The following is a 14,718-nucleotide window of genomic DNA, read 5'->3' as shown; positions in this document are numbered from 1 at the left end:
AATGAAACCTAACCTAAAATGAGGTGGTATTGGCTGACCTAACCTAACAAAAACGAACGATTTACGACGTTGTCGAGTGACCTAACATAAGGGGCCGTTAAAGCATTACGTAATGCACTTAGGGAGGAGGGGGGTTTGAGCCAGCATTACGGTGCGTTACACGGGGGAGGGGTTCAAGCTTAGCGATACGTAACAAATCCGACCTATGGAAACTAAACCTAACCTAAAATGAGGTGGTATCGGCTGACCTAACCTAACAAAAACGAACGATTTACGACGTCGTCGAGTGACCTAACATAAGGGGCCGTTAAAGCATTACGTAATGCACTTAGGGAGGAGGGGGTTTGAGCCAGCATTACAGTGCGTTACACGGGGGAGGGGTTCAAGCTTAGCGATACGTAACAAATCCGACCTATGGAAATGAAACCTAACCTAAAATGAGGTGGTATCGGCTGACCTAACCTAACAAAAACGAACGATTTACGACGTTGTCGAGTGACCTAACATAAGGGGCCGTTAAAGCATTACGTAATGCACTTAGGGAGGAGGGGGGTTTGAGCCAGCATTACGGTGCGTTACACGGGGGAGGGGTTCAAGCTTAGCGATACGTAACAAATCCGACCTATGGAAACTAAACCTAACCTAAAATGAGGTGGTATCGGCTGACCTAACCTAAAATGAGGTGGTATCGGCTGACCTAACCTAACAAAAACGAACGATTTACGACGTCGTCGAGTGACCTAACATAAGGGGCCGTTAAAGCATTACGTAATGCACTTAGGGAGGAGGGGGTTTGAGCCAGCATTACAGTGCGTTACACGGGGGAGGGGTTCAAGCTTAGCGATACGTAACAAATCCGACCTATGGAAATGAAACCTAACCTAAAATGAGGTGGTATCGGCTAACCTAACCTAACAAAAACGAACGATTTACGACGTTGTCGAGTTACCTAACGTAAGGGGCCGTTAAAGCATTACGTAATGCACTTAGAGAGGAGGGGGATTTGAGCCAGCATTACGGTGCGTTACACGGGGGAGGGGTTCAAGCTTAGCGTTACGTAACAAATCCGAGCCGAAGAAGGGGGGGGGGGCTTTGAAAGAACACGTGCAAAAAATTGAAAATTCCGCCCTTCTCGAATAAATCTTTTCGACGCGTGACCCAGCGAAATATCTCCAAAAATTAACCCGAATTTTTTTAAAGCTGTTTTTTCAGCGTTTTCTCGATTTTTTTAAAATGGGGGGGGGGGAGTCAGGCCAGCGTCACGTAATTCAAAATGGGGTGTAGGGCTGCGTTACGGGTGCGTTGCAAGGGGGGAGGCAGGTAAAAAAATCGGAAAAAGTGCGTTACGTAATGCTTGAAAAGTGCAGTGCTGCTAAATGTGCCGGTGTCGAGTAATCTAACTACCTATCGATCTTTGAGCTATCGATTTCGACCTAAGTATCTACTTATCTATCTTCGAGCTATCAAAATGTAATCTAAGTATCGATCTTGCTTGATCATACTAAGCTCAATCGACGATCTTCGACCTTTAAAAATTCCACCTACCCTAAGTCGAACGATTTACAACGTTGTCGAGTACTTTAACGTGCGTTCTGGAGTACCTTTATAGACAGAGTATGGCCATTTGTATCTTTTTACTACAGGAAAACTGTTTCGCTTTTTGATTGGTCAACAAGTTTTTAGGCTTCATGATGCTCTTAGGGCGGTAAATAAACAAACAAGATGGCGGCTCACCGTAACATCGATAAGAAGCTAAATTTGAAAAAAAATATGAATTATACGGTAGTAACAATTTAAACCAGCATATCTACGAATAACACACGAAAAACACATGAAAACATTGTTAAATCGCCTTTCACCTTTATCACAGGAGGATGTAAGATGCGCATAACCTCAAACTTCCTTGCTGATAACAGCCATCTTGTTTTTTTATTTCATGTTTATTTACGGCCCGAAGAGCATCGTGTCAGCCTATTCGCTCGCGACCAATGAAAAACCGGAACAGAAATGGCCATACTCTGTCTACAGGGTTATCCAAAAGTCACTGACCACCCCTGTAACTTTTTTCCAAATTGAGATAGAAGTTTGAAACTTTGGGAATGTTCCTCGGTCTAAAGTAGCAACTTTTTGGTCCCCCAAAAATTTTGGGGGGCGGGGGCTAACTTTTTTTTTTTCAAAGGCAACCCCCCCTTTGTGATACCTCATTCGAAAGATAATAAGAAAAGAAAATTTTTGGCGCAAACCGCAGGTCAAAATGTTCATTTTTGACAGAATCGCGGCCGGTCAAAGTTCAAAATGGCGGAAATTTGGCATCTCCGTTGTTTATTGACGGATTGGTGTGAAACTCGGAATTCTAGGGTTTTTTGAGACGAGAAAAACGATTCTGGCATTGGTTGCGGTCAAAATGGCGGCCTAGAGCGGGAAGTGGATATTTAGGCTGCATATCGTTGGATTTGCATGAAACTTGGTATCTGGAGGTATTTCGGCACGAGAAGAACGAATCTTTCATTGGATATCTGAAATTTTGACAAATTCCAAAATGGCGGGAAATCAGTGTTACGGCTGTTTACCGATGGATTTGCATGAAATTCGATATCCTGGCGGTTTTTGGCTGGATTAAAAGGAATCTTTCATTAGATTCTTGAAATATCAAATAATTTCATGCTAATCCATCGGTAAAGGGCCGTAAAACTGATTTCCCGCAATTTTTCCGCCGCCATTTCGGAATTTGTCAAAATTCCATATATCCAATGAAAGATTCGATCTTCTCGTGCCGAAATACCCCCAGATACCAAGTTTCATGCAAATCCAACGATATGCAGCCTAAATATTCACTTCCCGCTCTAGGCCGCCATTTTAAAAAGGAATGACTTTTCTGGAAAACCAATGCCAGAATCGTTTTTCTCGTCTCAAAAAACCCTAGAATTCCGAGTTTCACACCAATCCGTCAATAAACAACGGAGATGCCAAATTTCCGCCATTTTGAACTTAGACCGGCCGCGATTCTGTCAAAAATGAACATTTTGACCTGCGGTTTGCGCCAAAAATTTTCTTTTCTTATTATCTTTCGAATGAGGTATCACAAAGGAGGGGGGGTTGCCATTTGAAAAAAAAAGTTAGCCACCGCCCCCCTTAAGGGGGGCCGCCCCCCAAAATTTTGGGGGGAGCAAAAAGTTGCTACTTAAGACCGAGGAACATTCCCAAAGTTTCAAACTTCTATCTCAATTTGGAAAAAAGTTACAGGGGTGGTCAGTGACTTTTGGATAACCCTGTATAAAGGTACTCTAGTGCGTTCGGGGTAGAAAACGGAGATGATCTCGGTGAATTACCCGCGGAGTTACCCGTTGTCCAACTAAGGCCCAACTACTGTCATGTGACTTTATTTACGTCCTCAACGCTCAATGCTCCATTTAGTAGCCGCAGAAAGTGCTAAGCCGTTGCGGCGAGCATTGAACCGCCATGACAGTCGCCGGGTAACAGGTATTGTTTCAACGGAGGTTCAAGAACGATCGTCAAACTCGCAACGCTCTCACTGGGTAATTTCCGTTGAGGCCCGTTGCCTATCAATAACGCACCTCTAACCATGAAAGAAAGAGACTCGGAAGAGGCGCGGCCATAAGGCCCAACCTAAGTCGAATGATTTACGACCATACGACGTTGTCGAGTGACCTAACCTAAGTGCGGTGGTGTTGAGTTACCTGACCTACCTCGAACGATTTACAACGTTGCCTCATGGTGCAAACAATTAACCATTTTAAGTGCTGGTTTGACTAGGCAACTCCGTCAATCGATCTTCGTCTTAATTATAGCATTGCATGGCGGTGTAAAATCAAATAATATAATGTCTGGTTCGGCTTGGCAACACCGCCACCGCCAATCCATGAATCGAAAAACCTAATTAAGTTAATTGTTAGTGTGGTGTAGGGATCTAAAAGCGAAGTGGGTATTCACATCCCCCTTTTATGGCAGAAAACAATGGAATCTCCCAGCCAGCCGGTGAGAGTCTCGGATTGTGGACTAGTCGCAACGAAGCGCGAAATGGACTAGTCCCATCGCGCAGAGCATGATGGGAGAATATGAATCTCGTACAGTCGAAGAAACAATACGTTTTCCCGCCATTTGAGGTCCTCACTCAGAGCTCGATTATTTCAACGAGGAAAATTAATATTTAGATGAAAGTTTTAGAACAAATACTTTATCACGCTGTTAATACATTTCATCCATAAGGACTTTTCTATTCTACTCTCACTAAGAGAACTTGTGCGCAGAAAAACGGGATTTTCCAATAAGAATACGTACCGAGTTAAATTCCCGGTACGTACGACTTGTCTACGGCTATACATATTGTGCGAGTATCCATTTTGCTTCTAGATCCCTAGTATGGTGCAGAGAGAACATAAAATCGTAATGTATAGGAGAGCTGGTGCTACTTTCAGGCGTTTTCCAGGTCCTGAATTCCTTGACTCGTCTCTGAAGTCTGGTGGTATCGAGTAGGGATCTGGAAGCAAAGCTGGCATCAGGCTGGGAGATTCTGTTGTTCTCTGCCGTAAGAAGGGGTATGCGAGTACCCACTTTGCTTCTAGATCCCTAGTATAGAGTCCGGAAAAGATCCGTAATCAGACCGTGTACTCCATATGAAGGGCCATTTGTAAACAAAGATAGGAATGTTGGTAATGTATAAGAAATGATCGAATATATGAAATATTCAAGATATATAGGAAATATTGAAATATATATACGAAACCGTCGCAATATATAAGAAATGTGTCAATATACAGGAAATCGATTTCAAAATATATGGCGAAAATCGTTCAATATATGAATAATAAATGTGTTCATATATAGGAACTCGACTTCACAATATATATTGCGAAATTCATGCGATATACAGGGTGATCCATAAGTCCTTTCCGTCCCCTTTAAATTTTTACTTGATTGAGGCAAAGATTTGAGACTTGGGGGATATGTTCCTAGGTCATAGGGAGCTACTTTCTGGCCTCCTAAAATTTTCCGGGGAACCCCTTGGGAGGAGGGGGGACGAAAACCGATTATTTCTTCAATTGGGGAGACCCCCTTTGTTATACCTCGTTCGAAAGAGCATGAAAAAAGGAAAATTTTTGAGTAAACCCGAAGTCAATATCTCAAACCGTTTCAAAATGGCGTTCGGTTGAATTTCAAGATGACCGAAAATTGACACCGCTTTTTTGTCAATGGATTTGCGCGAAAATCGGTATCTCTAGGTATTTTGATAACGAATGTAAAGTTAGGTTTTCTAAAAAACAATAAATTTCCAAAATGGCCGATTTTTTTTTCTTTTCTTTCTTTTTCTAAGAAATGTAAGTTCAAATTTGTTAATCTCATAGTAAAATATCCCAAATTCCCGAGTTTTTAAAATTTCGACCAATTTTGGAAAATTGTTGGTTTCTTGTAGAAAATCTAACTTTAAATTCGTTTTACTATTATCAAAATACCCATAGATACCGATTTCTGCGCAAACCCATTGACAAATAACCGGTGTCAATTTTTGGTCATCTTGAATTTCAACCAAACGCCATTTTGAAACGGTTTGAGCTGTTGACTTTGGTTTTACCCTTTTTATACTCCTTCGAACAAGATAAAACAAAGGGGGTCTTCCCAATTGAAAAAATATCGGTTTCCGTCCCCCCTCCCCAAAAGGGGCCCTCGGAAAATTTATGTGGGCCAGAAAGTAGCTCGCTATGACCTAGGAACATCCCCCAAGTTTCAAATCTTTGCCTCAATCAAATAAAAATTTATAGGGAACGGGAAGGACTTATGGATCACCCTGTATATCGAACAAGTTTCGCCATATATATTGTGACGTCGATTTCCTATATATTGACACATTTCATATATATTGCGACGATTTCGTAAATATATTTCAACATTTCCTATATATCTTGAATATTTCATATGTATATTCCGCACATTTCTTATACATTGCCAACATTCGTATCTTTAGTTACAAACGGCCCCTCATATTCTCCAGAAAGAGACCCTAGACAAACGCGGAGTGCATGGTCTGCCGGTGGACTTAGAATATTTCCATTCCCGGAGTTTCTGATTTGCCGTATGGACCGTTTTAGTGATGACGTCACATTTTGAGATATATCGCGATTTCAGGCCTGGTGCCCTAACCGGGATTCGATCGGTTCGATTTACATGGGATTTCCCATAAGGAACGGAAAGTCAATTTTCAAACGCTGATTCGGAATAGTTTCAGACAGGTTCTGCCGGATTTTCTTGTCTATCGATTATGAGTTCTATACATCTTGAAATGTACGTCTCTATCTGTTGAATCCCCAATATCGCATCGGATGAATTAATTATACTCAATGTATCGAAGCAAGTCCCGAAAGTGAGGTTATGTTACCCCTTTGTTTACATTCTTATTTTGGCCTCTGCTCGTCACTAATTTATGGGAGAAAAAATCGATTCTGCGCGTCTCTTCCGTTAGTTTTTTATTAGATTCTATCTATAATGACAAAACTTGAACATTCGCAACTAATTAGTTGAATATTGGACACTAATATTTGTTTTCAACCCCCTAAAGTGTTGTGCTTTATTCGTTCCAGCCACAAATCACTCAGTTTTGTTTCATATTATCCATTAGAATCTTCTTATAACATCTAGAGAAAGGTAAGTATCGACAGCGGTGAGCGGGTTGTCCAACAACAGTTTTACTTATCCCCACACGATGTCCACACATTATCGTCGGAACAATACAACCTAGAGAATTAAATAATGATCATGAACTCCTTTGATGGACAAATGCTTCGTCCTTTTTCATAAAAACGAAGAAATGATATTCTTCCGTGTCCCAGACATGAATGTAAACAAAGGGGTAACATAACCTCACTTCCGGGACTTGATTCGATACATTGAGTATAATTAATTTATCCGATGCGATATTGGGGATTCAACAGACAGAAACGTACGTTTGAGGATACATAGAACTCATCATTGATGGACAAGAAAATCCGGCAGAAACTGTCTGAAACTACCCAGAAGCAGCGTTTGAATATTGGCTTTCCGTTCCTAATGGGAAATCCCATATAAATCGAACCTACCGAATCCCGGTCAGAGCACAAAGGCCTAAAATCGCGATACATCTCGAAATATGACGTAACACTAAAACGGTCTAGGTATTTTATTTGTCGTGGGCCAGTGATCCCAAGCGCGCATTTTTCCGTACCGCGCGGACATTCCCTATGCCGACAGGGACCGCATACGGACAAAATCCTTATGGGAAAACGTTAGGTGGCATTTCCATAGGCCGGAAATAAGCACTTAGGTCGAAATCGATAGTTGAACGATCGATAGTAACGTTACATTTCGTTAGGTCGAAGATGAAAAATCGAAGTCAAAATATCGAAAATTGAAATGGATAGGTCGAAGAATGGATTTATCGATTGCGCTTAATTCCTCATTTTCACCCCCATTTCAATACCTGATACATCTATCGTAAGTACATGTACATACTGATCCGGGTTTATAAATTGACATATCGGGAATTACAAAAGACTACGTGCAAAACGGGTCCTTTTGGGCTCGGAGCGGATACCTTTGAGACTTGCCCTATTCGTTCACTAAAAAATGCCCATCTTTTCCCAAAGTCTCAAGCCCCCCAAAAATTTTGGGGAGACGCGGCGGGGGATCAAAGTTAAAAATCACCAAAATTTTCGTGAATTTGTTACTCGAAAACAAAGAAAGAACTTGATGCAAAAACGGCTTTTTTCGCCCCCCCCCCCTCTGAAATTTCTTCAGACTTTGTCTATTGATTACTCATACTTGAGCGCTTCTTTCCCCAAATTTTCAGACCCCCAAAAAAATTTTTTGGGGGGGAGCTAGGGGGGGGGGGTGGAAGTCAAAACGTGTGAACCTCGATATCTCTCGAACGAAGAAAGATATCGAGGTCCGGTTTGGACAAAAAATCTTATAAAAATTCAAAAATCTCGAAAATTGCATACTTTAAGAGTCTAAAGGTTGAAATCCCGATATCACATTTTTAAGTCAACATATATGCTTTTTTCCAGTTTTTAGGTCTAGAAAATTTCTTTTAAACGAAAAATTTACAAAGATCTCAATTTTTTATTTGAACCAAAATCAGTTTTTTAAATTGTTCGTCTTCTTCCGCATCCAACGAGTGGTTCATTAAGCTGGAGAACCAAACGGAGTTATGATCAATTGAAGTTTCCGCTCAACGCGCGCCGACCGATTTTCGCGCGCAAAAAAGTCGGATTTGACTGTTATTAAATCAGATTGAATGTTCAAACTGAGCAAAATGCATTATTAGGGACTCTTGAGGGTCGCTGAGTTCAGAAATTACAGATACTTCCGAAAAATGTACGTTTTTAAAATTACAGCTCCGTACAGGACCACTCAGCGGCCGGTCGGCGCTTAGTGGGCCTCTAAAATACCACTACGGAGCTGTAATTTTAAAAACGTGAATTTTTTGGAAGTATCCGTAATTTCTGAGCTCAGCGACCCTCCAGAGTCCCTAATAATGCATTTTGCTCAGTTTGAACATTCAATCTGATTTAATAACAGTCAAATCCGACTTTCTTGCGCGCGAAAATCGGTCGGCGCGCGTTGAGCGGAAACTTCAATCGATCATAACTCCGGAACCGTTTAGTTCCCCAGCCTAATGGACCACTCGTTGGATGCGGAAAGAGACGAACAATTTAAAAAACTGATTTTGGTTCAAATTAAAAATTGAGATCTTTGTAAATTTCTCGTTTAAAAGAAATTTTCTAGACCTATAAACTGGAAAAAGCACATATGTTGACCTAAAAATGTGATATCGGGATTTTGACCTCTAGAATCTTGAAGTATGCAATCTTAAACGATTTTTCGTCCAAACCGGACCTCGATATCTTTCTTCGTTCGAGAGGTATCGAGGTTCACAGGTTTTGACCTCCACCCCCCTAGCACCCCCCCCAAAATTTTTTGGGGGTCTGAAAATTTGGGGAAAGAAGCGCGCTCAAGTATGATCAATCAATAGACAAAGTCTGAAGAAATTCCAGAGGGGGGTGGCGAAAAAAGCCATTTTTGCATCAAGCTCTTTTGAGCAACGCGGATTAGACGAGCGTTTTTAGCGTGACGAGAGCTCTCAGGAAATGTGCCACATCGTAGGGTTTTGCCAACTTTAGCTCGAGTAATTGCCCCCGAAGCGCGGCTGTAACGCTCAAAAAAGACCCCTTTTTTCACGTGCGGGCCAATTCCAAAAAAGCCATTTTATTATTTTGATAAAAAAAAATGATATGCTGTTCCTGACTCTCTGTAGCCCTTCTAGCTCTTTACCGTGTGCTGGGAAAATGTTTTGGTCGCGAGTTATAAGAGCGGAAAGGAGTGAAGGTCGGGAAAATCGGCTATTTTAAAGTGCGCGCGCGGCGTTGATCGGAGGACACTGGGAACAATATGAGTTCGGCCGCGGAGTGTGATTCGCAGAACTGAGTGGGAGAGGACGTTTTCCTCCCGATCAACGCCGCGCGCGTAGTTTAAAATAGCCGATTTTCCCTACCTTCGCTCCTTTCCGATCTTTTAACTCGCGACCAAAACATTTACCCAGCACACGGTAAAGAGCTAGAGGGGCTAAAGAGAGTCAGGAACAACATATCAATTTTTTATCAAAATACTAAAATGGCTTTTTTGGAATCGGCTCGAACGTGAAAAAATAAGGGGTCTTTTTTGAGCGTTCCGGAGCTTCGGAGGCGACAACTCGAGCTGAAGTTGACAAAACCCTATGATGTCATGCATTTTCTGACAGCTCTCGGCACGCTGAAAACGCTCGTCTAAACCGCGTTTTTCAAAATTTCTTGGTTTTCGAGTGACAAATTCGCGAAAATTTTGGTGATTTTTAACTTTAAGCCCCCACCGCGTCTCCCCAACATTTTTGGGGGGCTTGAGACTTTGGAAAGAGATGGGGCATTGTTTGATGAATGAATAGGGCAAGTCTCAGAGGTATCAGCCTCGAGCCCCAAACGGCCCGTTTTGGACGTAGTCCTTTTTCGTCTTTTGACCAATATTTTTGACTGCAGAACGGTACTTACAGGAAAAATCTGAGAAGAAATTGGATCGTCCGAAAATTTTGTATTAGTAACGCGCGACTTCTCTACATGGACACAGATTTGTTCTATCCGTAAGATAACTACGCGCAGCATATGAGGAGGATACCTGTCCAACTTCTGTTCTTACGATGTGTAAATTAAAGAACAACCACCCATGCCGATCGATGAAGAGGCTGCAGGTCAAAGGTACTTTTAAGGACAGGGCATCAGGTATCTACTCGCTGAGTACATCAGTCTGCACCCGTAACTATGCCTTTATACTCACTGGTGTATCTTATTGGGATTATTTTGTAAGCAAATGAAGAATTATCTGCCACAATTGAGTAGACTAGGTATGGTTTTTCAGACAAAAAAAAAACCCCACTTAAAAATAGATTTTAAGTAAATATACCAAATTTTGGATAAGGTGTAGAACACAATGTAAGGTGTAGGTCGGCAATCACATAACTCATTTGTCTGAAAATCCTTGCCTCTTTGTTATTTTTTTAAAGGAGAACAAATTGACATCATTCCTTGAAATTTATGCACGGCAGTTTTAAAGAATTGCGCGTTGAGCAGTTTTCCGCTTGACAAATAAAGTAAGACAGGAAGACTGCGACGTCGAAAACCGAGTTATGTGATTGCCGGCTCACACCGTCGATATATAAAATAAGGCCACATAAATGCACACGGCTGCAGGCTAAATATTTCTGAAATTTATAAAATTTTTAACATTTAAAGCGATGGGATGAAAATATTGGGTACCTTGTAATGCCGACCATGCGGCCAGGCATGAGTCTCACGAGTGACTTTTTACAGGCGAAAAACCCTGCATGAGGGCCACCATATCCCATGGGCACTCCAAAACGTTGGCTGTTTCCTATACAGATATCCGCACCAAAAGTACTTGGAGGCTTGATCAATGTGAGAGCTAAGAGATCAGTGGCACAAACGACTAAAACCTGTGAGCGAAAAAGAGTAAAGAAGCTTTAAAGAATAAAGATGCGGAACCTCAGGAGCGGCTTTCCGCAGCGTCTGGACACCAGCGGTGAACGCTGCTCCCGGGTCGAGAGCGAGAAGACGCTCAAAATTTGGAGCACGGCACCTGAGGAGCGGAATTCATGGACTTTTTTCCACTGCGGTCCGTTGTCAATTCCTCCCATTTTCTTTGATCGGACTGGTTCGTTTTGGTATGCGATAATTAGCTGACGCGCTTTTTTCATCTATACCTACATTGTTTGATGAAGGAGTTTCTCGAATGCCCGTTTATGTGCAGTATTTTCGGCAATCGGCCCGTGAATCAAAAATTATTTTTTTCGCGGCGAAGAAGCGTACACTAATTTGATTTCTTGCCATCTAAGTAATGGACGACGATGCTCTTTTTAAAGAATATTTTAGAAGGACCCGCTCTGAGGTTGAATATATTTATAGTCTTATAGGGCATACTCTGGTAGCATATCTTGTATTATAATTCGTAAAAAAAAAAATTAAAACTGGTAAATTTTACGAGTACGAAAGATGTACGTATAAGAGAACTCGCAAGAAATCGCAAGAACTTAAAGTAGAAAATTTGTGATTAAAGACGTAAAAAAAAAACTTGGGGGATTGAACTGAAATCTTTACGTAAAAAATCCGCGATTTTTTACGTAAAGAAAGAAAGGGGAAAGAAATTCAGAAAAAAATCATATACGTAAAAAATCGTAGTTTCTGTGCGTAAAAAAGGTCAGAAAGAAATTCAAGGAGGACAGATTTTTTCCTACCGAAACTACGATTTTTTACGTACAAAACTGTCGTCACTTAATTTTCTTCTGACTTTTTCACGTAAAATATCACTATTTTTCTTTTTTACCTCTTCGAACATCTATTTTTTATGTAAAACTTTTGGTTACTGAAAACAAAAAATTGGGGGAGAATGTCTGTACCTACTGAAAATTCGCTAAATTGACCGAACAGGAAATACCTTTGTAGTTTTTATTACAAGGAAATTACGCCAAAAATTCTAAGGCCCCCTGAAGATTTTTTGTAAAAAAAGTTAAGCCCGAAAACTGAATGCAAAAAACACATTGTTTTGAACTAAGAAACCAAAGTTTTTAAAAAATTGAGATTTTAATTACTTATCTTTATTGAAATGGTTTAAAACATTCTCATAAAAATTTGATGCATGTTATAATTAAATTTAGGAAAAGAAAAAGAAAAAAAGGGGACGATTTATCAAAATGTACATACTTTTTTATTTTTACATATTCATGAACAACAAAGGTACTTTTGAAAGTAGGTAAATCCATCTCTAAAATACCCATGATAAATATTATTTTTTGCCCTCATCCACTTTTTCTAAGTTCAAAAAATATTCAGCAGTTCGCTCTCACGCATATTCAACAATAAAAATATTCGCGTACACAGCGCAAATTCGTCCCTCTCATACTAAAGCCTCGTTGACTCGGTAGGCAGCGCATTCAATTCCCGCTAGGCAGGTCCCAGGTTCAATTCCCGACAGGGAGATAAATTATTTGAAAGATGGTCTCAAGAAGGGTTAAATGACGACAGATCCAGATACGTAAAAAGTCTAAATTTTTCTTTACGAATTATCATTTTAATAAATTTTAAGAGGCATGATTTATTTTGTACATAACTTTTTGCGTACCTAAAGGGACTCGATCTTTTTACGTAAAAAACCTCGTAGGTACTCTTTTCGAATTATTCTTTTAAAAAAGACTATATCAGCATTTCACTTTTGGTCCTTTTTGCGTCTTTTTTTACAGATTTTTTTACGTCTTTGTGTCTCTAGGGTAGATTTAAAGTAGGTACAGGGTTACAAATCACGTGACTCCAATACCTAGTAAGGAGAGGCTATGCATAACACTCAGGGGATAAGAAACGCTTTAATACTTCAGAGGAAACAATACGGAGTGTTACATTTTTGAGCTCCTTGTGATTCAACCTGTAAATTGGTGGGTTCTGCTGGACGAGGTTAATAATGAACAGCTCCACCTCCTCTTGAGAAAAGATGACTTTAGCCTTCATTATAATCCACTTAAAAACTGAACACATCCGAGAACCGGTAGGAAAGGCAGCGGACTGAGCGGAATTTGTTGGCGCCCGACGCTTCCCAGATAACATCGGACGTTTTAAGAACGTAGATGTATACGTTTATTGTGAAACATTCCAGCAGGCTGATTATTTACTTTCATAGATCCCGGCTATAGATCTGCAAATCTCATCTATCGCGCATTTATGATCAAACTATTTGTGATTCTACGCTGTGATTCTGTCCGATGGATGAGCGATAGATCAGCAGAATTGTAATACAGTGTTGAACGATTGCTTTGAGATGAAAATAACACTGGTCAACATGGGTTCTGTCCTTCGAACCAAACCAATTTTTTTCGATTCCAAGGTGCTGAAGAAGCCCGAAAATGGCCATATTAACTTCAGGAAAATTGGCTGGTCCTCAGGGCGCCGCCATTTTGAATTTTTCAAAATTGAGAAAACCCACGATTTGCTTTTTGCAAATATCTCCTGAACGGATCATCTCATGAAAAAAAAAACCAACGGAAAAAACGTAAAATCTCCCACCGAAATCACCCTCCTTTGTTTTTTCGAACTTAATTTTTTGGTCGTGAAATCAAAATTTTCTTCAAAAATTAGCTTTACCTAAAGAAGGCGCATTTTTGCTGATTTTAGGACAAACTTTGCTTCATACCTCCAGCTTCGATTATCTGAGAGAAAAACTGTTATGCTCATTCCCTGGTAAAAATGGCAAGTGCTCAGATCAGTAGCACTTGCCTTTGGAACAGACTTAAGCACTGATGTCAGTGCTTCCGGGCGCTGATCTGCTACCTCAGTGTTAGGTCTGTTCCAAAGGCAAGTGCCTCTGATGTAAGCGGCACTGACCTAAGTGTCTCAGACGTAAGCGGAGTGGAAACTCCCAGAAATACTGTACAGGCAAAAATTTCGTTAATTACCGATCTGCCAGGTACGTTAAGTCACTATTTGACGATCAGGGAGGGCTGCTGTGAGTTTTCAATCCCAAGCAAGTATCACAATCTTCAGGGGACATCGCTCGTTCCCATGCGGTCTCCAATCTAAGTACTAACTACGCCCGACGTAACTTAACTTCGGTGATCGTCCTAGCGATTGAACCACTACACTACCTGCGCGTGTACGTGTTAGGGGCGTAATTTTACCATTTCAGGGCCCCCATTGGGGTAATTTTGCCAGCAAATGATGATTTTGTCTTTGAATGTGAATCCGTTACTTAATTTTTCTATTATTCTTTTTTAATCAATCAACATGTAAATGAAGTTTTGTAAGTTACGTTTCTTTGAAAAAAAAATGGATCGCACTAAAATTCAAAATTAAAGCTAATGATGCAAAAAATAATGAAAGTTGAAATTATACAAAAAATATAAATTAGCAGATACAAAAATTGAAAGTAAAGGAGTAAAAAAGTTAGAAAAGAATTGAAAATAAAGTAGGAAAATTTTAAAAAAAATTGAGACTGAAACATTTTAAAAACAGTTAAAACTGAAAAAAATTAAAACCAAATTTAAAACTATTTTTTTTATAAAAAAATAATAATGCTTAAATAAATATATCTAAATACATATTTTAGCGGTGATAATATTTTTATCGATCTCATTTTTTGTTG

General features: G+C 40.2%; 1 protein-coding gene and 1 long non-coding RNA gene across 6 annotated transcripts in view; both read right to left on the bottom strand.

Moving 5' to 3' along the window:
- The window catches only part of LOC140226030 (uncharacterized), a 234,405-nt gene that overhangs the window by 164,586 nt on the left and 55,101 nt on the right, over positions 1 to 14,718 (bottom strand). The gene's annotated exons all lie outside the window — the stretch shown is intronic.
- LOC109039911 (glycine dehydrogenase (decarboxylating), mitochondrial) overlaps positions 1 to 14,718 on the bottom strand; it is a 138,262-nt gene that overhangs the window by 80,236 nt on the left and 43,308 nt on the right. For all 5 annotated transcript variants that reach the window (XM_072306323.1, XM_019055633.2, XM_019055635.2 and 2 more), the window contains exon 6: positions 10,833 to 11,029. In XM_072306323.1, the coding sequence (XP_072162424.1) occupies positions 10,833 to 11,029 (197 nt within the window). The remainder of the gene's footprint in view (positions 1 to 10,832; positions 11,030 to 14,718) is intronic.

Source organism: Bemisia tabaci, chromosome 1, assembly GCF_918797505.1.
Source record: "Bemisia tabaci chromosome 1, PGI_BMITA_v3".
Lineage (NCBI taxonomy): Eukaryota > Metazoa > Arthropoda > Insecta > Hemiptera > Aleyrodidae > Bemisia > Bemisia tabaci.
The sequence above is the reverse complement of the archived record's forward strand: the minus strand, read 5'-3'. Positions and strand labels throughout refer to the sequence as shown.